This window comes from Littorina saxatilis, linkage group LG10 (genome assembly GCF_037325665.1).
Source record: "Littorina saxatilis isolate snail1 linkage group LG10, US_GU_Lsax_2.0, whole genome shotgun sequence".
NCBI classification, from domain to species: Eukaryota; Metazoa; Mollusca; class Gastropoda; order Littorinimorpha; family Littorinidae; genus Littorina; species Littorina saxatilis.
Window position 1 is genome coordinate 20,120,640 of NC_090254.1, and position 26,911 is coordinate 20,147,550.

The following is a 26,911-nucleotide window of genomic DNA, read 5'->3' on the forward strand; positions in this document are numbered from 1 at the left end:
TCACAAGTCAAAGAAGGCACAGTTCTTTTTGTCGCTTTTGCCGGATTCGTTCTTCTTCGTGTCAGCCTTCTTTTTTCCGGCGGGAAGGTGTTTTCAAGCCAAGCCCAACTCCATTTGTTCTTCACGCCGGAATCAAATGGTCCCGGCGAATTTCTCTGTACAATATCTGGGCGAAACATTTCGCCAAAAACGACGGCCTACATCCGCAGAACTAGATTGGGAACGTTCTAGATTCAGAACGGCAAGACCAATGACGAGAGACACACACACACACACATAGACAGAGACACACATGGAAAGACAAAGGCGGAGAGACTCAGAGGGAGACACAGACAAAGACATACATACAGAGAGAGAGACAGAGAAAGATACAGACAGAGACTGACAGACAGAGTGACTCGAGACGGAGAAACAGATAAATGAACACCGGGTGAGAGAAAATGACTCGAGAGAGAGCGCATGAGATCTGGAGAGAGAGAAAAAGATTGAGAGAGAGACAGATACACACACAGACACTAAGGCAGAGCGAGGGAGAGACGGAGAGACTTGCATGGAGTGTACGTGACAGTCAGTGTGTGTTGCTATAAACAGACAGACGAGGTGCAGCTCATTTCCGAAACAGCGCAAATGGGACAACAGTGACATGATACTGTTTGAATTCCAAACAAGAAGGGCAAAGCCCATACGACTCACATGCTTGACCTTGACATGACCTTGACCTTCAGGGTCAAGGTCAAATAATTAAACCTAGCAATGACATCATACACTAAGAACTACTTTACACATTTTTCCTACCAAAATACATGTGACCTTGACCCAAGGTAGGTCATCCAAGGTCATGCAACACAAAGCTGTTAATTCAAGACATAGGAAGTACAATGGTGCTTATTGGCTCTTTCTACCATGAGATATGGTCACTTTTAGTGGTTCACTACCTTATTTTGGTCACATTTCATAAGGGTCAAAGTGACCTTGACCTTGATCATATGTGACCAAATGTGTCTCATGATGAAAGCATAACATGTGCCCCACATAATTTTTAAGTTTGAAACAGTTATCTTCCATAGTTCAGGGTCAAGGTCACTTCAAAATATGTATACAATCCAACTTTAAAGGACCCTTGCGACCTTGACCTTGAAGCAAGGTCAACCAAACTGGTGTCCAAAGATAGGGCTTACATTGCCCTGTATAGCATACATAGCTAAGGTTGCCATTCTCGATAACTTCAGAAAAAAATGCGAAAATGTGAAAAATGGTCGTTTTTAAGACAACAATTACGGCCCCTGTGACCTTGAACTTGAAGTGAGGTCAAGTTGCCGCACATGTTTTTTGAGATCTTGTAACCATACACCATCAGGCCACATCATGTGTTGATAGACTTAATAGTGTCCAAGAAATATCCAACGTTAAAGTTTTCCGGACGGACGGACGGACGCCGGGACGGACGGACGGACGGACGACTCGGGTGAGTACATAGACTCACTTTTGCTTCGCATGTGAGTCAAAAAGCGCAGCTCATTTCCGGAACAGCACAGATAACAAAGTTGGTTTTAACAACTGATCTCCTGAGAACGGTAACAAACGACTCATCCGAACGCATTGCAATAGATGTCCGCTTCTGCGGCCATCAATTAGACGACCGCCGTTTTCTTTCCTCGGCGTAAAATACCAGGCCTTTCAGAATAATGACATTTTGATTTGTATTGATGAGAATTTCGCGTTTCTTTCTTAGAAATGAACAACCGTTTTCTTTCCTCTATGCAAATAAAATGTTGCTTAGAACAGTTCTGTCTCTGTCTCTCTTTCTATCACACACACACAACCTAGTCGGTATTTTCTACCACGCCTTGTTCAACTAGAGTCGAAGAACCTTGCAACACAACACCCAGGCAAAACACAATTGCCCGAATTCTCCAAAACACAAGACCCAGTGACGTCATGATATTTGGCAACTACATGGAGCTGCCACCCGGATAAGATCACCCCCCCCCCCCCCACCCCAACACCACCCCCGTACTATCCCATCTTCCACCCCCTGAGAAACAAAGAGACGCAGTAAACACATCCCACCAACGACCCTATACATCATCACCAATTCCAGAAATACCCACACGAGCACAATATTTACCGCTGTGCGCAATGCGGTACGTACGTAAGTGTCGGCACAGCACGTGGACAACGGAACAACTTGCTTTCTACACACCTACACTTTTCCTGCATATGCCAAGAGAGAGAGAGAAAGAGAGAGATAGAGGGGGGGGGAGAGAGAGAGCGAGAGAGAGAGAGAGAGAGAGGAGAGAGAGAGAGAGAGGAGAGAGAGAGAGAGAGAAAAAAAAAAGAGAGAGAGAGAGAGAGAGAGAGAGAGAGAGAGAGAGAGAGAGAGAGAGAGAGAGAGAGAGAGAGAGAGCGCACACAAAGAGCCAGAAATAGAGGGGGAGAGAGAAAGAGGAAGAGAGACAGACAGACAGAGCCAGAAAGAGGGGAGAGAGAGAGAGAGAGAGAGAGAGAGAGAGAGAGAGAGAGAGAGAGAGAGAGAGAGAGAGAGAGAGAGAGAGAGAGAGAGAGAGAGAGAGCACACACAAAGAGCCAGAAATAGAGGGGGAGAGAGAAAGAGGAAGAGAGAGAGACAGACAGAGCCAGAAAGAGGCCGGAGAGAGAGAGAGACAATGACAATGACAATGACAATGACAATGACAATGACAATTCTTTATTTTACGAGGGTAACAGAATAAGCATTGGTATACTTTTTTGCATCTGGCCCTCGCCCTAAAGAGGGACTAAATCTACTATAATAACTACTACTACATACTTACATAATTAGTAAAACAGTATAAGTTTATGTACATAAGTGCATTATATGAAACATTGTAGTTTATAAATGTTCATGACAAGGTGCAAAGTAAAAATTTGCAAGTCAATTAGAGTCAGAATACTATATGCAATAGTACATCAACTCTGTAAGACAATGGATATTATGCAGAACATCATAATTTCGTGAACAAAACAATAAATCAAAAGTGAGTGACTGTGTCCCAAAGGACATAACAATCAAGAATATACTATTTTCATTAAATGGGATATATATTTGTTTTTGAAAGAATCTGTGCTGGTAGCTTCCCGTAAGGCATTCGGAAGAGCGTTCCAGAGACGGCCACCTGAATAAACTAGACTAGACTTAAATAAGTCTATCCTAGGAAGAGGAGTGTTAAATTTCATAAGGTGGTGTGAATTCTTCAAAGAGAACTTTGAACAAATGGTTTGGGGTAGAGTTTCGGATATGATTTTATGCATAAAGATTCCTTTGTTAAAAAGCAGTCTTGACTTTAGAGGTAAGATCCCTAAATGTATGTAGTCTAACTCTGTGAGGGTAGTGTGCTTTAGTAATACTACTTTTAGCGCTCTTTTATGTAATCTGCTGAGTGGTTTTAAGGAATTTTCACTTGCGGAGTCCCATAGAGTGGATGCGTAATCAATAACAGATTGAATATGAGCAATGAAGAATAACTTTCTGGTTTGGCAGTTCAGGAAGTGTTTAATTCTAGATAAGAGATACACTTTCTTAGACACCACTTTACTAAGTTGCTCTATGTGGGTTGACCAAGACAAGTTGTTATCGATATTAACACCCAGCAGTTTGTGATGGTCGACTTTTTCCACTATTTCACCATCTATCATTAAAGCAGGACCAGCTGAACAAATATTCTGGCGTTTTTGTCTTGTTGTTATGACCATATATTTGGTTTTCTTTGGGTTAAGAGACATATGGTTTAGTTCAGTCCACTCTGTCAACTGGTTTAAACTCCTTTGAAGTGATTCTGATAAGCGAGTTACATTTGTGTTGCTGGAGTGAATTGTGGTGTCATCTGCAAAAAGTTCACATACATTTTGAATATGTAGGGGGAGGTCATTAATGTATATAGAGAAGAGGAGGGGTCCTAAAACCGATCCTTGTGGTACACCGTATTTTACTTCTTGCATGCTCGACGCCGAGGCGTTTGTTAGTACAGTCTGTTGTCTGCCGGTGAGAAATGAACTAATAAGTTTGACAGTTTCGATTCCGACGCCATACAATGCAAATTTTCTCAGTAATAACGTGTGATCAATAACGTCAAAGGCTTTAGCAAAATCAACAAAAATGGCACCACAGAATTCATTGTCGTTTATTTTCTCCAGCCATTGATCAACAAGAGAAACTAAGGCAGTATGGCAGGAATGGTTAGCTCTAAAACCCGATTGTTTAGGGTGAAGTAAATTGTTTTGGTTAAGATGCATTAGAATATGTTTGTTAATGTGTTTTTCAAGTGGTTTTGATAAAACAGACAATATTGAAATTGGCCTATAGTTTGATGGGTCTTTTTTATCACCTGATTTAAACAGAGGAATGACTTTAGCCTGTTTCAGGGCGACTGGGAAATAATTTTTGTCTAAACAAAGATTATAAAGGTAAGTGAGTGTTTCAGAAATTACAGGGGCTGACAATTTAAGAATCCTACCATCGAGGCCGTCGATTCCCCGGGAGCCTGTTTGCTTAAGGTGTGTAAGTGCGTAAAAAACTTCAGGTACTGTAAGTAGAGGAATATTCGCTTGACTTGAAACTTGTTTCGACTCACAATATTCTTCTAACACTTTCAAATTGTTCAAATTGGATTTGTCATTTGTAATAATTTTTTCAGCTATTTTAGAAAAATGCGTGTTTAAATCATCAGGGGATATGTCCTTAACACAACTTGAATGACTGGCAATCGTTTTATTTGTAAGTTCATTTATTGCTTTCCATATATTCTTTGAATTTTGCTTTGATGACGCTAGGTCATGAAAGTACTTAATTTTTTTTGTTCGTTTAAGTGAGTTTACTTTATTTCTCTGTTCTCTATACTCTGCTTCCTTGCCAACTGATTTTAAGAAATCACGATGGCCAATAGAATCTTGTAATTCAGTATCAAACCATTTAGGTTTTACTATTTGCTTGACTCTCTTAATTCTCCACGGGGCATGTTTATCGTATATTTCTGTAAAGACATTTATCCAGTGTGTTATTGCATCATCAGGATCCGTATAATTATAAACATCAGAGAGAGAAGAATTACTTAAGTCTACAAGAAAAGCGTTCTCGTTAAATTTAGTAAAGGAGCGGTACTTTACTGTCTTGTGACCAACTTTGGGGATTTTTACACCCTTTCTTGACCACGTGAGACAAACAGGAAAATGATCACTACAGCCGCTGGTTGGAACACAAACTTCTGCAACGTTACGGGTGTTAGAAACATAGACATGATCTATCAAAGTGCTTGTAGATGCAGTAACCCTAGTAGGGGTGTTCACGACTTGTTTGAGATCATAAAGGTTGAACATATCTAACCATGGTTTATTTTGTTTTAATAAATCAATGTTAAAATCTCCTAAGAGAATGGTTTCTTTTGATTCTAACAAAGCAGCATCTAACATATGTGAACATTTGTCCGTCCAGTTTACACGTTCTGCTGGATTTCTATAGCAGAAACCAATAAGCATTGGAGGTGCCTTTTTATATTTAGTCAAGTTTTGACTAAATATTTTAACATCGAGGGGGAATCGAAACGAGGGTCGTGGTGTATGTGCGTATGTGTGTGTGTGCGTGCGTGTGTGTGTGTGTGTAGAGCGATTCAGACTAAACTACTGGACCGATCTTTATGAAATTTGACATGAGAGTTCCTGGGTATGAAATCCCCGAACGTTTTTTTCAGTTTTTTGATAAATGTCTTTGATGACGTCATATCCGGCTTTTCGTGAAAGTTGAGGCGGCACTGTCACGCCCTCATTTTTCAACCAAATTGGTTGAAATTTTGGTCAAGTAATCTTCGACGAAGCCCGGGGTTCGGTATTGCATTTCAGCTTGGTGGCTTAACAATTAATTAATGACTTTGGTCATTAAAAATCTGAAAATTGTAAAAAAAAATAAAAATTTATAAAACGATCCAAATTTACGTTTATTTTATTCTCCATCATTTGCTGATTCCAAAAACATATAAATATGTTATATTCGGATTAAAAACAAGCTCTGAAAATTAAATATATAAAAATTATTATCAATTTTTTTTTTTCGAAATCAATTTAAAAACACTTTCATCTTATTCCTTGTCGGTTCCTGATTCCAAAAATATATAGATATGATATGTTTGGATTAAAAACACGCTCAGAAAGTTAAAACGAAGAGAGGTACAGAAAAGCGTGCTATGCAGCATAGCGTAACCACTACCCCGCTCTTCTTGTCAATTCCACGTGCACTGCCTTTGCCACAGGCGGTGGAGTGACGATGCTACGAGTATACGGTCTTGCTGCGTTGCGTTGCGTTCAGTTTCATTCTGTGAGTTCGACAGCTACTTGACTAAATATTGTATTTTCGCCTTACGCGACTTGTTTTATTTGACCTCGATCCAGACGGATTCCACAAACTGTTCTAAATGTGAGAGAGAGAGAGAGAGAGAGAGAGAGAGAGAGAGAGAGAGAGAGAGGTCTGCATACTCGTGTGGCCTTTGCCGCTGTGTGGAAGGTCGAATTTCATAACCAAAGAAGCCGGGGTCAAGCTATCTCCGGCGACCATCCCCAACCCGGCGGGTCCCCAGGCGGCGGAAAGGGGGCGTCCCTTAGATATAAGGGATTGCAGCGATATAAGTCGGGCTTGCCCGGACGAATAAGCTGTCCTGGACCAACTGGCGGTGTTCCTATCAGAGCGGGGTGGTGAACAGGTGGCACTGTTGACTCGTAAATACCCTATGTGCTCATACGGGTTCATCACGCGGGTAAGAGGCGCGTTAAAACCTCTGCTACCTGTGCTCCCAGGTAAGGTCCCTGACCAGGAGCTAAGGGTGGGGTAACCCCGACAGAAACCTCTAGTGCTGAAGTCGGCGGTACTGAGCGAGACAGCGCACTTTAACGGATCACAGTACCACGCACACCATCGCCATGAATACACGAATAACCAAAGAAGCATGTGGATTATGATGATCATAAATCTCTTTCATACCGCAACGCCTTTTTGAAATCTGGGCTTCGCATTCATGGCCGTTGACAAAAAGTAAACTGTATATTCATGTTTTGCTTTACCCCATGTTTAATGCTGCAAAGAAAATAATGGTCGATTCTAAAACTGCACTGTACTGTGGAACAGTACTCAAGCTCAGATCTCTAGAAGGAGTAACTCCAGGAAACATATTGAAAGGGTGTGACACTTCTTCTTTGGGCTATTTGTACTCTCAGTATTGACTATCAATGGTGAATGGACTGTATTGTAGTATATTCTGTGTGTTTAAATCGACAGTGTAGGCACTAGACGTACCTGTGCCTTGATGTTAAAGACCGTGGTACACAAACATACAGTCCTGCTCATTCCTCCATACAACAGGTAACTGCGTGCGCAATGCGAGAGCAAACAAGTCAACGTCCTGAAGACTGAAAACACAGGAATTGTCATCAAGGCGATAGTTAACACGTGCAAACCTTATTTTTTTCGACTAGCAGGTTCTTGTCTGCCTTTCCTGGTCATCAAATCCTTGTGAAGAGATCTTCTCCTTTGAGCATACTTTTGTCCGTGTGCGCGCGCGTGTGTGTGTGTGTGTGTGTGCGGCTTGCTTTAAACTAATAAAAAGACCTGTTCGACTGTCGCCAGACAAACAGTTATAGCTGTTTCTCTGTTAGTACTCTTAATTTGTATCTCCACATTCCCGCACACCCCAGCTTCTGCACATTATAAAGTTTACTCAGCAGCGATCCTCATTATTCAGCAGCAAGCGACGATACTGTCCCCAGTAAACTTTAATACGCAGCTGGTACAGGGGAACAGATGTTTTTGCACCAAACATCAACTCCTTAATTATTGACTTAACATAAAACAAAACACACATTCTGCAAAATGTGTCTGTAACTACCAGATAACAGATTATATTAGAATCACGACACTCTAGCAGACACATAAAACAACAATAACTGTTTAACACCAGTTTCCTCACGTGCAAAAGTTGACACAACACACCGTTAATCGTAAGTACAAACACAGGTACAAATACATGTGCAAGGTAAAAACGGAATGGAAATTACCTGAAGCTGTGAAACCCCTCCACTCCATACAACACCATTGTATTCATCCCAAACTTTACAGCGATCATGTCTACACACCTTCTACTCAGGACACTATTGGACATTCAACGTGAGTTGTTAAATAAATTAAACGACCTCCACAATAATGCGAAGACAAAGAGTTGGTTGGGATGGACAGGGGCACGCACGGTGAACGATACAACACGTGATTCCATGTCATTTGTGAATGACCAATAAATCAGGGGGATACACAGTGCATTTCAATATACGTTAATTAGCACGTTCGTGCAGAAGGATTTCCGATCTAATGAATGACTTCAAATAATAGCTAGCTGCTCTCTAAAGCTCTTTGAACTTTATCCTTTTCTTTATTATCTATTAAACACGCTTGCGAAGAAACAGTTTGCAAAAGTCTGTGGCCGGCAGAGAAGCAGAACGTACATATTGTGGTGACAAATTGATACTCCTTTATGCATGAGTTATACAAAACACAGACACACACACACACACACACACACACACACACACACACACACACACACACACACACACACACACACACAAGCTTAAAAAAAAACCTGAATGAAATAAGACTCGCTAAGATGACCCTTCTCAGATACTGAGATGGCACAAACACACACAAAAGCCTTACAATCCTTCTCAGATTTCACAACATAGCCATACTATTTTAGTTACGTCCGCTTGGCGCCCTTTTGAATTTGTGTCAGGTCTTTTCCTACACCCCTTCCACTTCCTTGCATGAAATGAGGTAAACATTTTGTTACAACAAGAAGAGCAAACGCTCGATCGAGTCACTTTCGCAGTTCTGAATATTATATGAGGCATCAGATGGACAGGAAGAAATTGCTATTCACAACACAATGAGTCACGTTCACATAAAATTTGAGCCCGGTCACTTTTATAGTTTCCGAGAAAAGCCCAACGTTAAGTTGTGTGTTGCCGAACAGAAAAGGCTAGTTATCTCCCTTGTTTTTCTGATAACGTTCGTAAAAGGCTACAGATGTAAATACTTTGATGTAAAGAATAATCCTACAAAGTTTCAATCACATCCGATGAACTTTGTCAAAGATATAAAATGTCTAATTTTTCCTTTGACGCTGACCTGTGACCTTGAAAAAGGTCAAAGGTCAACGAAACCATCGTTAAAGTGTAGAGGTCATTGGAGGTCACGACTAAACAAAATATGAGCCCGATCGCTTTGATAGTTTCCGAGAAAAGTCCAACGTTAAGGTGGTGTCTACGGACGGCCGGCCGGACGGCCGGCCGGACAGACTAACACTGACCGATTACATAGAGTCACTTTTTCTCAAGTGACTCAAAAAGCGAAGGTTTTACTATGCCATGCTACTGACTCATAGCTGCTTTCTCGCGTCAAGCTTGGCAGTAGAACCAGAGTCAATAGAGAAGACAGATTTATACTGTACAGTGAACTCTGTCTATCGACTTTGAAAATGTAACCGAAATTCGGTCGTTATATGGAGGGGTCGTACTGTCTCTGGTAGAACTGATTGTACCATATTTTCTCCTCCGACGCCTTGCTGAGCTACGACCACTACCAGATCAAACTCCAACCAACCAACATCTCAAGCAAACCTCAAAGAGGTGGAACAAAAGTTCAGTTACAGCATCGAGCATCCACCATCGTCAATGTCGACAGTCTGTGGTTTCACACAGCTTTCTTTGCAAGTCGTTAAACAGTCATATTTTGTGTAGAGCTATACACATGCGTCAGTGAGTATAAAGCACATGAAAGAAGTCTGATGCGAATGCAAAGTGTGCGTATGTTTGAGAGTATTGTCGTTTATTGTTAAGTCTTGACAACAATTCATGGAAAGCTGCACGTGTGCAGATGTGCGAAGGTCGTATTTGGCAAATCTTGGGTCATTATCAACCCTGAAGTAGCAGGAAGTATGCACCTGTTTGATAGTCGTTCATTGTCGATTGTGCGACCATCTTTGGTTATAGAGAGTGCATTATTTCACAGAGGCGGAAGGAATAAGTATTTATGAACATAAAACAAGCCGACAAGAACTAAGAACTTTGATCTTTTCCCAGCCGCAAGAGCAACATACAATAAAAACCGTTGAGAAAAAAAGCGAATTGCATGTCTAGAAAGTATTAACCAGGAACAAACATAAAAATAAAGAACTAATAATAATAATACATGTAATAATAATGAAATTGTTGAAAACCCCGTTTCGCTCCACCTATTGTGAACTGTGAACACGATGGACGAACCAGCTGGCCGAAGGTCCGCTTCATTGAATTGCGTCTTGATTTTCAACTGGCCTTTGACCCTGAAGCAATACGTGTCGACACGATTTGACAAGTTGACAAAGTGAAAACCATGTCCTGCCTACGGTCAATGCGGGTACTAATGAGATCTTAACGACGCAGCCCTTCCCGTCAAAACAGTTCGGATAACTGTCTCAGGTCTGCCCAGGCTTTTTCATGGGGTAAGACCAATCCCTCCACTTAAACACATACAAAAAAATCAACATAACCACTGCTTTCTTTTTGTACTGGGATTTTACTTCAATGAATTTAGCAAACTGAACTGTTACTGGTGTTCATTAAAACAATTAATTTATTTTTTTAAATCCTACTCTGCAAAGAATGCTTCCAGGTTGTCGATTCTTAGTACGTGTCCAAGTGGAGGGATGGTCTCGCACAAAGTAAACGCCTGGACCGATCTAAGATGGCGAACCGAATCACTGACACAGGAAGGACTGTGCCTTTGAGCGATAGAAACTGAGTGGCGCCCATGGGTGACGTCTGTAATGACCACAAGGATCCTATTACCACTCACAACGACAGTTGACATACATATAGTTGTCTTCTGAACTTAGCAAAACATTAAGAATGTTCCCACTAGGTCAATCGCCAAAAACTGGACAAGTGACGTTCTCCCTTTGCTTTCAATGAACTGTATGTGTCTCGTTCTCAGTTTCCACGATACACCTTGTTTCTTGATCTTAAACGAGAAAAGTATATTATGCTGTGCCCTGATTTTCAAATAGAACAATATTTCATATGATAGTCTTAGTTATCTTTCTCCAGGGTTTTGCTAGCGTACATCTTATTCTGCAACTACGGCAATCGATGCAGAAAAAGGTACAACTTGCGCCATAGTTACGTCTAACGTCTAGCACCCTATTAGCCACGGAGCCAATCATTCTAATAGTCGGCGCAGAAAACTACATGGGTACTATTAGAACACCACCTAGGTACTAATCGAATCAATTACAGCACCAGAGAACAGAGATCACAGAAATTTCCCCGCGCTGAATGTTGCATGACTGCGGCGGGCAGAATGGAAGCCGATACTGCATGGATTACTTGCTTGCCACTTGGCCCATAGCCTCGATCACCAAGCTTTCAGTGGCAATGGCATAGAGCTCAACGGTCTCGACTATCCCAGTACAACAGACGGTATCCAGTAAGTCTCAGAATAAATCCCGTCCTTGGTGACACTAGGCGACCGAGACCCAGGCCCTTTGGCCAAAACAAATACAATAGTGGGACGCATCCGGCGAAGCGTCGCTGCCTGTAAATCACGATGACTGTAACGGCGTACGCAACGCACTCGCGGGGGGAACAACACGATGTAAAACCTACACAAGGTCAACAGCCCAAACAGAGCTCTCATGAAAAGGGTTACTGCCGCTGTAAAAGTTTAAGACTCTTAGCACCTTCAGTCGCTCCTAGTCCTAATTGCAACGTCACCGCAACTCTTGTGTAGTTGGTGACCTTAGGACTCTTGCCACCTCGAAGCTAACTGGTGACAATATTGGAAGCGTCCGAGCGTCACAAATCCCCCGAATCGAACCGGCTCTTGTTAAGGTTTGTGACAGACAGGTTGTAAGTAATTGTGAGCAAGTGTTGCGTCACGGGGTTCCGTTGCATCTAACAATAACATAACGCGTTAGATGCTGCATGTCTCCTTATTCTGTCAAGATGTATGCCACTGTCACCTGTTCATCTAATTTCAGGTACTATAACTTTCACACAAGACCTCCTGTTAGCTCGTTCACTCAGTTTCCCTGGAGTATTATAGCGATTGTGCTCTTTTGTGTATTAAAAATGAATCGGAACACAAGTTGCTTCGTTACACGATATGGTCTAAGTCCTTATAAGGGATTCAACAATTCAAAGCACAAAAACAGCTTTGAGTTTAGGGATAAGATAAAAACAAAAACCACGAATCTGCATTAGGCCGTGCGCGGGTGGTAACGTGCGGCTGAAAAAGCCCCGCACGTAGAATAACTAAACTAAACGACGATCCCTGTCTTAACTAGGTCACGGATGGCTAGCTGTGGGTATTAGACCAATACAGCCTCAGGCAAAAGATTTGTCCGCAAAACTCATACAACCACACCATAAGATAGTGTCACTGCTGTCACTAATCACAAGGCAAAAAACCGCCATTTGAAAAACTCGAGTCAAGTGTTCAAAGAAAAGGCTTTGGTCCTTCAAGTCAAGCGTAAAAGGATCGTGTACGTTCTACTTTGCACGTGAGAGAGGGGCAGGGAGAGAGAAGGAGAGAGAGGGGCAGAGAGAGAGAGAGAGCGAGAGAGAGAGAGAGAGAGAGAGAGAGAGAGAGAGAGAGAGAGAGAGAGAGAGAGAGAGAGAGAGAGATGCAGACTGAGAGCAGCCCGACACAAACACATTAGCAGAAAGACATCACTGATCTTCGGATCGATAGCCTTTGACAAGGCCAGAGGAAATCGGCACGTACAACGCAGAAAAAGATCACGCTCAGCAAGGCGCAGCGACTTTTTCCGCCAGCGTTCGCCTACTGGACTTTTAGCAACAACCCCGACCTTCACCTTCCCTGACACTTGTTGCGGCCATCTCTGTCACCTTGACAAGGTCAAGGCCGCTGTCCTAGACAGCGACAACGATAGCGGTATGAGCAGAACAGAATTGGAACTGTTCCCGGCTGCGGTTCACGAAAGACAAATAAACCAAAGACGCCAGTGAAAAGTCTTGTAAGCTGCATGACAACCAGTGACTTCTTGAATACCCCAATGACAGCTTTTGGTAAATTCGCGATTCAAAATGTCACACAGATCATAGTGACATCTTGATCTTGTTGTTGCTGCAATCTTCAATCAAGACAACAGAATCTTTCTAACAAAAAGCTTCAAGCAATATTACTCTGAGCCAGTCTAAATTTCGGTCTGTTTCTGATCCTACAGAACTATAACGTCTTCAATTACCACAACAGAAGATTCAATTCCTGAGAGCAGAAATGGCGCAGCAGTCACAAACAGGACACTGAAGGAGTGGTAACCAGGAACGAAAATAACCCCGCCAGGAACGCAGAAACGCGCGATGTACGTGCCGTAGACTGCGTGCACGGTCAACGCCACACAATTAAAAGACAGCGCGGGTGGAAGGGAATCGATCGTCCGGCGTTTAGCAGTCGTAACTTTGGTTTAGCATCGCCGTCGGTACTGGTCAAAAGCAGAGGAAACAAGGGGAATGGGATTGGCACAGAACAGAATGAACATTGATTCACCCGCATCCCCCTCTCACAGAATGAGCTCTTGCTCTGACTGTCTAGCAGCACTAGAATGACCATCTCTCTCTCTCCCTCCCTCCCTCTCCCTCTGGAATTGCGTCAGCAGGATTGGGTGGAGAATTCCTCCCACGCTGGCAAATTGAACGGGTTGCTTTTCTGTGTAAGAAAGGGATTGGGAGCGGAAAGAACTGTTAGTCGATTTGTTTTCATTCGGTTGTGCTGTTTTTCCTTTCGCAAGTTGATACAACTTCAGAGTCCAGTGCAGAGAGAGAGAGAGAGAGAGAGAGAGAGAGAGAGAGAGAGAGAGACTCGGCCAAGATCGAGCCACAAGCAATATGAATTTCTCATTTCATTTTCCATGCTCAAAACTACGGGGCGTACTCAGATTCCATCCGGGTACCATCTCAAAGGCCCGGTCACCAATCCTACGTACTCACTGGGGTAACTAACAAATCCCGAATTCTTTTCACAGCGTATTCAAGGGTCCACAGTTCACACGGATGTGATGTCATCCGGAATGCTTTGACAGCAAAATCTGTTATACTGATCCTGGACCCATTATATTCATAATTCTGGCAAAAAAATGTGACAGGGAATAATGTCTCGGCGTATTACTCCGAACAAAAGCGTTCAGTAAACTCAGACAAATTAATATCAGATAGGATCCTGTCAGTCTGTCAGTCTCTTTTCAATTTCAGAAGTCATGGGTTTCTGGGGAGAAAAGAAAGCACAAGTTTTAAATCCAGTAGTTTTCCTTGCAAAAATAAAATCTGAAAAATCTTCCACCTTCGTTTTTGGACTAATTATTTCAGAGTTTTGACACTGAAAGTTCTGAAATAAACAAAACAAAAAAAGCACCGCTGAGTTCTTTAGTTTGGCGCGGCTTACGCTTGCAAGTCAGGGTGGAGTATGGGAGAGATGTGATTCAAAATCACTTTTGACTGTAGTATTTTCTGAGTGTGCCGACTTCAATAATATAATTATACCACTCCAAAAACAACTACAACAAACAGCTAAGGAAAAATGTTTGAAAAAAAAGAAGATATTTGCATATTGTCCTTTTAAAATTACATCAGGACATTAGCAGTATAACAAGCACATTATAATTATTCGCTGACCCAAATGCTTCAAAATTGCCTGACACACCATAGCATTAACCAGGAAATCTGCAACAGCTGTTGGTGGTCCTAGTCCTACACTGGACCTATGGCTATTATTATTGGTTTAAACAAAATTGTATTCATAATTTCTTCGCATGAACAGTTTGAAACACACAGCTAGGACACGCACTCAAGCAAATGCTTATATCACGTGACCAGAACAATACTAAATTACACACATTTTCGTAATGGTGGACATAACAACAATAAACCAGAACAAATTGAAAGAATGGGGATGGGGAACTAAATAGGAACAGAAGAATCTACAAAAGAGAAAAAAGAAAAGGGAGGGGGAGGGGGAAAAAAGTACTATTATTATTAATCGATGTCCAGCAGCGAAATGGGGACAGCACCTCAATAAGGTATTTCATTGTATTTCAAAAAGAAGGCTGACCATGTCACCTCCTCAGTCTATTTCAAGTTACAAGTTAACAACCTGAAACATACAGCTTACAGACCAGCATTTATTTAGCAGGCATATAAAAAAATCTTGAATTCTGAATAAAGAGGGTCGGCCATCCTTCCTTCATTGGTTTATTGACCAGGCAAGCTAGACTCCCTCTTCCTATAGAACTTTAGAAGTTGAATGTATGCAGACCATGTCACAGAAGGCTGCTTGCTGTTATAGTGTAATCAATACACCAGTGACATACACTACTAACTGCAGAGAGATCTGTTAACACCTATTATATCCCAAGATGCACATTTTTTTAAAAAGGAGTGGGGGTGGCGGGGTAGGGTAGTTTTTGGCATCACTGTGACTGTATCTTTCATATATTCATTGAAAAGAACTTTTGAGGAGATTGTTTTAAAATATTTTCTAATGTATTGTATATTTTATGTAGGGAACGTTCGCGCGTTGTGTATGTATGTGCGCGTGCATGTGTGCAGGCCCTTTCTTTCTATTCCACTTCCAGCGAGAATTCTGCTTAAGTATAAACTACAATCCTCATCCCTGATTGATTGAAGTTTAAAGAAACTTAATTGCTTTAACGAAATTCATGTTGACATTATACAGGGGTGGGACTCTCTTGTGATGAAAAAAGAGGAAATACCTTTTTTCTAGGACGATTAAAAAAAAAATGGTACAGTAAAATCTGTGCAATCTGAAAGTAAAATTATACTTGTTTGGGTCAGGTAAAAAAGACATTCTCTCCCCCCCCCCCCCCCCCCCCCCACACACACACACACAAAGAAAAACAACAACCACACAATTCAACCGAACAAAAAACACACTTTCACACAACATTGTAACGGTGCATATTTACGTAATGAACCATATATCATTATATGATATCCATAATCCAATACTGGCAATAGTATGACGTGGAAAAATAGATTATTCCAGCGGAATTCGTAAGTTGTGTCCACGGAAATCCGCGGATTCGCGGAAAAGTCCCACCCCTGATTATATCTTTCCCACCTCAACATGAACCAATTTCCATTACCTCAAAATCAAACAACAGAATGTACGAGTGACATTCACACTGACAGAGAACAGTTCAAGAAGCGACTGCAAAGCACACTGTGGGGTCCTGATTTGGCCTATATGGTCTGCTGGACCCAAAAAGCAACAGCTATCAAAATCATCAAAGTACACTGTCGTAAACATCAAAACAAAGTTAACAACTGTCAACAGAAGTAAAATATGCGAATGACAAAAGGTGTTAACAGAACTGTGGATGACTTGCACTGACATTTTTAGCTATTGCACTTTGATTTTGATCTTTGAGTTGGGCTCTCACTCTGGCTGATTTTGTGTTTGTTTGTTTGTTCATTCATGGGCTGAAACTCCCAAGGCTTTTACGTGTATGACCGTTTTTACCCCGCCATTTAGACAGCCATACGCCGCTTTCGGAGGAAGCATGCTGGGTATTTTCGTGTTTCTATAACCCACCGAACTCTGACATGGATTACAGGATCTTTTTCGTGCGCACTTGGTCTTGTGCTTGCGTGTACACACGGGGGTGTTCGGACACCGAGGAGAGTCTGCACACAAAGTTGACTCTGAGAAATAAATCTCTCGCCGAACGTGGGGACGAACTCACGCTGACAGCGGCCAACTGGATACAAATCCAGCACGCTACCGACTGAGCTACATCCCTGCCCGCTGATTTTGTGTGAAACGCACCAGAAGTACATGTTGATGATAAGTCCGTGAATATAAGGTCCCCCAAAAAACCTAAAAAAGTTTGCTTTCGGTGACAAGGACAAACAATTAGGGTTAGTGGGTCCGGCCGTTCCTTTTTTCTCCATTTACACAGGCTTGTGGCTTTTTACTTACTTGAAACCTCGCGAAATGTGTCCCCTGGATGTTACAGAAGAGTAACTTTCCTTGCAAAGTCTGCCGCAATTAAAATGTCATTATTATAAAAAGAAAATATTCTGAAGTAAAAAAAAAGTTCTTCAGTTGGGACAAAAATGTAAGGGTTGGTCAGGGTACCGGAAACAACAAACTTTGTGAGTGTGTCTAATCTTGATATATATATATGTATAGTAATGCACTCTGCATGCAACCACACATGCAGATCATGTATGTGCAGAAGTTTGTGTTACTGCATACATCATGTGTATCACTGTATGTTCATGTGTAAAGCCAAAGGACACGCTTTTCTGACACCCGTCCTCTATTTTCTTTCCATTTCATATCTTTTCTTTCCATTTCATATCTAAGTAGTAAGTTTTGAGGAAAATGCATTAAATGAAATACTGAAGAAGTATAAACCACTTCTTTAACACAACCCTTGTCAATGTCATGCATTATATTTATACACTGCTTTAGTTATACCCTTTGTTTTATTTCATATTTTATTTTTAATCATTTATTTATTTGAAGAAGATCAAAAGAAAAGCTTAGCATCAACTGATCAAGCAATAACCACACCCCCCCCCCCCCCTCCTCTCCTCCTAAGATTATTTCCTAATCCCCAAGCCGTTCTAATCTACCCCCCCCCCCCTCTCCTCCTAAGATTATTCCTAATCCCCAAGCCGTTCTAATCTAATCATGTAGTCAGACCACAGGCGGTTTGATAGTGTTGGTCCAGTGAACGATACCTACCGCATAACATTACCTAACTCTCCCTTTTCAGACAAAGTGGTCTACTGCGGTGTGACTGCCCCAACACGACAATCAAAACAAGCAACTTTTGTCGAACCGGTAGCAAGCGAAACGGTAGTCGTGCTCCATTCCTTCATTTACGTTGCATCATCACTTATGCTAACACCACGAGGGTTTCTCATTTCAAAACAAACCACGGAAAGCGCACCGGAACGAAATTAGACCAAACCGTTAAACTTTAACAGTGTTAACAAACAAAACCTAGAGTCCAGAACATCCGAGAGCGGTATCAGATTAGGATGAAAACATCAAGTTCTGTGGTGTTTGTGTTGATATTTAATGTTCAAAGGTCGATTCAATGACAGGTGTGTCCAGTAGCTTCGCGCCGATAGGTCTTCCTGTTTGAGTGCTTCGTTCATTCTCGTCTGAGTGTGCCTTGATCGGATTTTGATGTTACCGGTAAAACGATCGCTGATCAAACGCTGACATGTTGTCAATGCACAAATAAGCAAAATTCACTTACCTCGCCCATCCTGAAGAGTATAGTTAGGTTGTTTTTGTTGATGTGTAGGAATTACAGTCGCCACGAGGTCCTTCCAAGGAGAAACACTTCCCGCTGTGCTCGCGTCTGCTATGTCTGCAACAAGAGAACTAACCAATCAGAACTGGCGGACGCGTCTACTTTTAAGAGGGGGGGCGGGAGCATATGCCATACTACACTGAGTGACTGAGTACGGAACAATTGGTACAGTATTCCTGCAGTCAAAGATCTTCCAGGCTACCCTTAGAAGATCTTTGCTGCAGTTAGGTTCCCCCTGTGTTCTGGGGCGTTCAGTCAAAATGAACGGACAGCAGAATGTGTGTCACAGAAAATCAGGCCTGCAATGTTGCCGAGCGGCCCCTCAGTCAGTGTGTTGATTCAGTTTGCACGCAACCCAGGCTCAGGCGCTTTGATCAGTCTGGCACCACCGCCAACAGAACGTACGTAGTACTGTATGCAATCATTGGCAGTGTTGCTATGGTAACTGTAATGCACTGGCTAAGATTCACAGTAAACTGCCCCGTGCTTTCGTCATTCGAGGTTACAACATTCATTTTCAGTCACTATTATTGTACCTCATGTTGTAATGATGACACAGGCATAAGACCATCAGTAACTTTGTCTTTAAAGGCGCTGTTACCATAGTTTTGAATTGGTTTAAACAATGTTTGATTTCTGTTTTCCATGTTCATGAAATTAACATTATCCTAAAATGAGAAGAACAAGCCTACTGCTTATGGTGGTGTCTTCAAAGCGGAAAACCTGCAGTCAACATGGCACACACAATAATGATGCAAAAACTGTCAATCACTGAATCAGTTTAATAAAAAATTAAATCCAAATTAAGAAGGAAAAAACAACAGCAACAAACAACAACAAAAACACACACAAAAAATAAAACACAACAACAACAACAAAATCTAATCAGAAGTATGCATACATGATAGATTAATCGATCAGAGCAAGAAAAACAAATTGATGTAGGGACACATACTCAGACTGAGAGCTTTGATTTATTCACAAGTACAGATTTTTCGCAAGACGGTGTTTCAGTTTTTGTTCAACAGATTAAGACTAAAATCGGTATACACTCAGAATCGCACGCGCTGAACTTCAAGTTACTCCGAAATGTTAATCCTGCGACACACTGACCGTCACGGGTGGGGAACTGTTCCGTCCCCTTTTGGTTGGGATCGACCATGTTCCGGTTAGGATCAGTCCGGCTATTTTTCAGTTGTTCCAGAACCACTGAAAATAGAGACTGATCCAAACAAGAACAATTAAAAAAAATAGCGACTGATCCCAACCGGAACATCATGATTGATCCCAACCAAAATGGGCGGAACAGTTCCCTGCCCGTGTGACTGTAAAACAAAACCCAAAGAAACTTTAAGAGCTGATTCAGCCGGTGTCATAATAATCATTTTTTGTCCGTTTTGTCCGTACCCATCAGGGCAAATCAGTGTTGTTATCAGTGGCTGTGGTGGTGGTCAGTGGTGGTGCAGTCGATCCCAGACATTTCGTCATAGTGTGTCCACCATTTATTTTTTGTGTGACTGTGCAAGCTTAGGTTTAATCTTCATTATTCGGCTTGTCACAGTCACCAGAGTGATGTCACGATTTCATTATTCTGAGCGGTCACGGTGATGCCAGTGTGGGGATGTCTTAATTTGTCTCTGGAACTGACTCCCCCCCCCCCAACTCCCTCTTGTAAGAAAAAAACCACTAACTAGCTCTCACTCTCCTTCTCTCTGTCTGTCTGTCTGTCTGTCTGTCTGTCTAGTCTGTCTCTGTTTCTCTGTCTGTCTGTCTCTCTCTGTCTCTGTGTCTGTCTGTCTCTGTGTCTGTCTGTCTGTCTCTCTGTCTCTCTGTCTGTCTCTCCCTGTCTGTCTGTCTGTCTGTCTGTCTGTCTGTCTCTCTCTCTCTCTCTCTCTCTCTCTCTCTCTCTCTCTCTCTCTTTTCGAAACGGTTTGCTTGTTTGTTTGCTTAACGCCCAGCCGACCACGAAGGGCCATATCAGGGCGGTGCTGCTTTGAAATATAACGTGCGCCACACACAAGACAGAAGTCGCAGCACAGGCTTCATGTCTCACCCAGTCACATTATTCTGACACCGGACCAACCAGTCCTAGCACTAACCCCATAATGCCAGACGCCAGGCGGAGCAGCCACTAGATTGCCAATTTTAAAGTCTTAGGTATGACCCGGCCGGGGTTCGAACCCACGACCTCCCGATCACGGGGCGGACGCCTTACCACTAGGCCAACCGTGCCGGTCTCTCTCTCGTAATAAAGCCGGTCCTTCATTACGCACCACACCCAGAACTAATCAAGTGTTAACCCTTACCGGCATGTACTCGGCTGACTTGAAATTGAAATGTCTCACTTCCATGCAAGCAGGCTTAGCACAGCCGGAACACCCACACCCATTTTGATTAAGTTAATTAAGTTAATTATACCAATTGGGCCGAGAGAATTCACACCAAACTGCGCGCAATATAATTATGCTAACTGATTAGCATTCATCACAATTCATCACTCCATAGGCATACGAACTGTGTTGTTTTCATTCTGTTTTTCGGTTTATATTTGACGTGAAAGCTAAACTGATATTAATTTAGTTGGGAAAAGGATTGAATGACATACAAATTCAAACATTGTGACAGTCGCGTACACTTGTGCGTCATTTGTGTGTGTATGTTATTGCTCAAAATCAATTACAACTCAGGATTGTATCTATTCAGTATGCATGATGAACTGTCAGCTCGAGCTCAGCCTAATTTTTCAGATCATTGAAAGCATCTTCCCAAACCTAGGCGTTTCTGTTTCTGCTTATAGTACTCGGCTTTGTTTACTTCAATTTCTTCCAGTCACCACTGGCGATCGTCGGCTTCTACGATTTTTATTTTTAATTTTCCAATCTCAAAAGAATCAATGCAATGGCGTGTCTTTACGGCGACGCTACCGACACGCCTAAAAGAAGCATAGCTGGGCCTACTAAACCTTTGCTGCATCTATATATGAGGGCCAGTCGAGCATAAATAGATAGATCTATAATTACTTTGCACTGCACGGAATAGATGCTGCGTTAAAAAAAGCAAAACATGAAAGTGCAATCCAAAAGCAACAGGTATAAAATGTATTCTGACGTGAAGAACGGGAAAAAAAAACATTTAATTGAAAAAGGATTGGCGTTTAATGATAAAGACACTGCACTGTTTCAAAAACGTGCAATGACTATACACGTAAATTAGTGAGTAGAAATCTATTCATTCATGACTTCTCCCTCAACTCGTTTTCATTCAGAGAGATCGAGGTGGGCCACCCCGGTGTAGTAAATTCCAACAATTAACTTCAGTTCACACACCCAGTCATGTGCCGCGCAGGAGCTGCCTCAAGCTGCGACAGGTAATGCGGCCTACATGTGTCCCACTCCTTTCACCTGTCTTATCTGCACTCCTAAGTTCCTTTTTCTGTGAAATTCTTAACGACGAGACGGGAATAAAAGAGGGAGAGGAATAATTACACACGCGGAGTGCATATTTCCCTTAAAAAAACAAAAACAAAAAACAAGTCGCGTAAGGCGAAAATACAACATGTAGTCAAGTAGCTGTCGAACTCACAGAATGAAACTGAACGCAATGCAACGCAGCAAGACCGTATACTCGTAGCATCGTCAGTCCACCGCTCACGGCAAAGGCAGTGAAATTGACAAGAAGAGCGGGGTAGTAGTTGCGCTGAGAAGGATAGCACGCTTTTCTGTACCTCTCTTCGTTTTAACTTTCTGAGCGTGTTTTTAATCCAAACATAGCATATCTATATGTTTTTGGAATCAGGAACCGACAAGGAATAAGATGAAAGTATTTTTAAATTGATTTGGACAATTTAATTTTGATCATAATTTTTATATTTTTAATTTTCAGAGCTTGTTTTTAATCCAAATATAACATATTTATATGTTTTTGGAATCAGCAAATGATGGAGAATAAGATGAACGTAAATTTGGATCGTTTTATAAAACTTTTCTTTTTTTACAATTTTCAGATTTTTAATGACCAAAGTCATTAATTAATTTTTAAGCCACCAAGCTGAAATGCAATACCGAAGTCCGGGCTTTGTCGAAGATTACTTGACCAAAATTTCAACCAATTTGGTTGAAAAATAAGGGCGTGACAGTGCCGCCTCAACTTTCACGAAAAGCCGGATATGACGTCATCAAAGACATTTATCAAAAAAATGAAAAAAACGTTCGGGGATTTCATACCCAGGAACTCTCATGTCAAATTTCATAAAGATCGGTCCAGTAGTTTAGTCTGAATCGCTCTACACACACACACAGACACACATACACCATATGACCCTCGTCTCGATTCCCCCCTCTACGTTAATACATTTAGTCAAAACTTGACTAAATGTAACAAGTCGCGTAAGGCGAAAATACAACATTTAGTCAAGTAGCTGTCGAACTCACAGAATGAAACTGAACGCAATGCCATTTTTCAGCAAGACCGTATACTCGTAGCATCGTCAGTCCACCGCTCATGGCAAAGGCAGTGAAATTGACAAGAAGAGCGGGGTAGTAGTTGCGCTAAGAAGGATAGCACGCTTTTCTGTACCGCCTCAACTTTCACGAAAAGCCGGATATGACGTCATCAAAGACATTTATCAAAAAAATGAAAAAAAGTATGGGGATTTCATACCCAGGAACTCTCATGTCAAATTTTATAAAGATCGGTCCAGTATTTTAGTCTGAATCGCTCTACACACACACACACACAGACAGACACACACACACACACACGCACTCACATACACCACGACCCTCGCCTCGATTCCCCCCTCTACGTTAAAACATTTAGTCAAAACTTGACTAAATGTGAAAAGGGGGAGAACACCGACGCCTTTCAACAAACAGGACGCAGTTTGAAATAATATTCAACTGAATAGGGACGAAACAGCCCCTCACGATTATTATTGTTGGCTCTTCCTGAGGGGAAAAATGGACTGCAGGGGGAAATCATATGCAGCGAACGGTTTCAAGGGTTTTCCCCGAACCTGTTGTTGTTCATGAACGTTGAGCCCATTGCTAACAGACCCACAGGGACTTTCGCCTATCGTCGAGTGATCATGAGGTTTTGGCGGCATGATTTAATTTCGGCTGTGGATATTTAATTAATTGTAATTTACCGTTGAACAAAACTGAAAAATAGAAATATTTACCTGTTGGCACGCACGCACGCACGCACGCACGCACGCACGCACGCACGCACACACACACACACACATACACACACACACACACACACACACACACACACACACACACACACACACACACACACACACATACACACACACAGGACGAATAGAAGGAAAACAGAAACAATAGATAAAGAATCAGTTCGGGGAAACTTCACTTACCACTTCAATTGATATCCAATCACAAACTCAGCCACCAGGATTCTTCAACTCACTTCTAATGTGTAATAGACACCACTGTCCACAAATACACTTACACCCTAAGTATCCACTCTTTGAATACTTTAATGGCCTGAAACTCGGGAAAGCCAGACACGCTTCAAAATAGTCAATAGAAAAAGTATACAATCACAGAATCTCTCGTATCAAGTTATTCAGGCAGTTTTTCTTAAATGTTGACAATACTTCAGTTAGTCACACGTTGTCGCCGGGCCGCGGTTTCAATGAGCAAGCGGAACTTCTGAGTCCTATAGTAATCTTTAGCGTGGATTGCAACGATGTGTTATATACAACTGGAAACCCGGAACTAGAACTATTTATAGCCCGGAGCAGGACACCCCCCAAAGACGACAGCCGTATAGACCTGTGAATGTGATCGCTGTGGTTCATTCTCATGGCGAACACGCACATATCACAAAACAATGAAGAACTTACGTAAAGTAGGCCTCATTCATAAATGAGTCGTTGTTGTGACTGATTGTATCTATCTCCGTATGTCCGATGCAGCCGCCTGCGTTGCACTGCGTCAGTCACGTAAACATGCACGAATTATAAATAGGTTGGTCCATACTGCAACAACCACCTTTTCGCCCCCACTAGGATCACAGGTGGAACTTTTTGCAGTCCGTCAAAGAGCGACGGGCGCAGTGGCCTAGTGGTAAGACGCCGGCCTCCTAATCGGAAGGTCGTGGGTTCGAATCCCGGCCGCTGCCGCCTGGTGGGTAGGGTGGAGATTTGTCCGATCTCCCAGGTCAACTTATCTTCCGACCTGCCAGTGCCTCATCCCCCTTCGTGTGTACACACAAGCATGAGACCAAGTGCGCACGGAAAAGATCCTGTAATCCATGTCAGAGTTCGGTGGGTTATAGAAACACGAAAAATACACAGCATGCTTCCTCCGAAAGCGGCGTATGGCTGCGTAAATGGCGGGGTAAAAACGGTCATACACGTAAAAATCCTCTCGTGCAAAACACGAGTGAATGTGGGAGTTTCAGCCCATGAACGCAGAAGAAGAAGAGGTCAAAGAGTGTTCATCTTCTTCGTAGTCATAGATGATCCTTTTTATATTTAGTCAAGTTTTGACTAAATATTTTAACATCGAGGGGGAATCGAAACGAGGGTCGTGGTGTATGTGCGTGTGTGTGTGTGTGTGTGTGTGTGTGTGTGTGTAGAGCGATTCAGACTAAACTACTGGACCGATCTTTATGAAATTTGACATGAGAGTTCCTGGGTATGAAATCCCCATACTTTTTTTCATTTTTTTGATAAATGTCTTTGATGACGTCATATCCGGCTTTTCGTGAAAGTTGAGGCGGCACTGTCACGCCCTCATTTTTCAACCAAATTGGTTGAAATTTTGGTCAAGTAATCTTCGACGAAGCCCGGACTTCGGTATTGCATTTCAGCTTGGTGGCTTAAAAATTAATTAATGACTTTGGTCATTAAAAATCTGAAAATTGTAAAAAAAAATAAAAATTTATAAAACGATCCAAATTTACGTTCATCTTATTCTCCATCATTTGCTGATTCCAAAAACATATAAATATGTTATATTCGGATTAAAACAAGCTCTGAAAATTAAATATATAAAAATTATTATCAAAATTAATTGTCCAAATCAATTTAAAAACACTTTCATCTTATTCCTTGTCGGTTCCTGATTCCAAAAACATATAGATATGATATGTTTGGATTAAAAACACGCTCAGAAAGTTAAAACAAAGAGAGGTACAGAAAAGCGTGCTATCCTTCTTAGCGCTTGTACTACCCCGCTCTTCTTGTCAATTTCACTGCCTTTGCCATGAGCGGTGGACTGACGATGCTACGAGTATACGGTCTTGCTGAAAAATGGCATTGCGTTCAGTTTCATTCTGTGAGTTCGACAGCTACTTGACTAAATATTGTATTTTCGCCTTACGCGACTTGTTCTTTCTTAGACTATTTGTATATTTCAAAGAGGCAGTACGATGAATGGATGTTAAAAATAAAGTCAGTGTATAGAAGACAACATAGGAAGATAGACACACCTCCGAGTGTGAACTTCGGGACGCGATGTGAACATACATTACAGAGAACCTGTTAAATGAGAGAGAGAGAGAGAGAGAGAGAGAGAGAGAGAGAGAGAGAGAGAGAGAGAGAGAGAGAGAGAGAGAGAGAGAGAGAGAGAGAGAGAAAGAGAAAGAAAGAGAAAGAGAGAGAGAGTCGCTTTGACATTTTATTGAATAAACACAAAGGTTCATTTCAAAAGGGGTTGGCTGGGGTTAAAAGAGAGAGAGAGAGAGAGAGAGAGAGAGAGAGAGAGAGAGACAGACAGACAGACAGACAGACAGACAGACAGACAGACACATATAGACAGAGGCAGAGACACGGAGACAGAGACGAACAGATACAGGGAGTGGGACGCAAGACAGTCTTCCTGCGGAAACCAAGCCATCAAACAATCAATAATTAATTAATTCTGCGAAATAAAAGCATTGTGTTCAGCTAAAATGACCAACAATAAGTAATGCGTGTGTTGCATCACGTACACCATCAGCCTGTTTACGGACACTGCCGCACTCTGGCCGTGTGACGCAAAGAAACGCATCCCAACCTTTTGAGTCACGATGGCGAGAACAGTCGGATGTTGGAACCAACGTTACGCCGGGATGCTAGGACAAGTATGTGTTGCACCGAATTATACCAAGAGCATCATTGTGTTCAAACAATGCAGGATGAAATGTGAAAGCGTATGAGAAAAAGGAACATTTAAAAGTTTTAATTTAATCAGTGTCATAAACTTAAGCAAACTTACAACAACAACAACAACAACAACAACAACAACAACAACAACAACAACAACAACAACAACAACAACAACAACAACACATTCTGCCTTTCTGACTTGCAACAATTCGGCCAGCCTCCAAATGCACAACGGTCCAGCGCCAAGGTGTCTAGGAATTCAAGAACTTACGGAAACTGCTCACAGTACATGATGCAGAGTTGTAAGCAAATTAAAAGAACTTGTTCAGCTTTCGTAATTTTTGAAAACCCTTTTGGTATGTACATAGAT

General features: G+C 41.9%; 1 protein-coding gene across 4 annotated transcripts in view; it reads right to left on the minus strand.

The window, feature by feature from the left end:
- The window catches only part of LOC138978375 (solute carrier family 2, facilitated glucose transporter member 1-like), a 139,756-nt gene that overhangs the window by 50,084 nt on the left and 62,761 nt on the right, over positions 1-26,911 (minus strand). For 3 of the 4 annotated variants that reach the window (XM_070351099.1, XM_070351098.1, XM_070351100.1), the window contains one exon: positions 18,363-18,476. In XM_070351099.1, coding sequence (XP_070207200.1) covers positions 18,363-18,371 — 9 coding nt within the window. In that variant the 5' untranslated portion in view covers positions 18,372-18,476. Of the gene's footprint in view, positions 1-18,362; positions 18,477-23,799; positions 24,131-26,911 lie in introns of those variants that run through there. The other variant, XM_070351097.1, reaches the window with a different exon arrangement.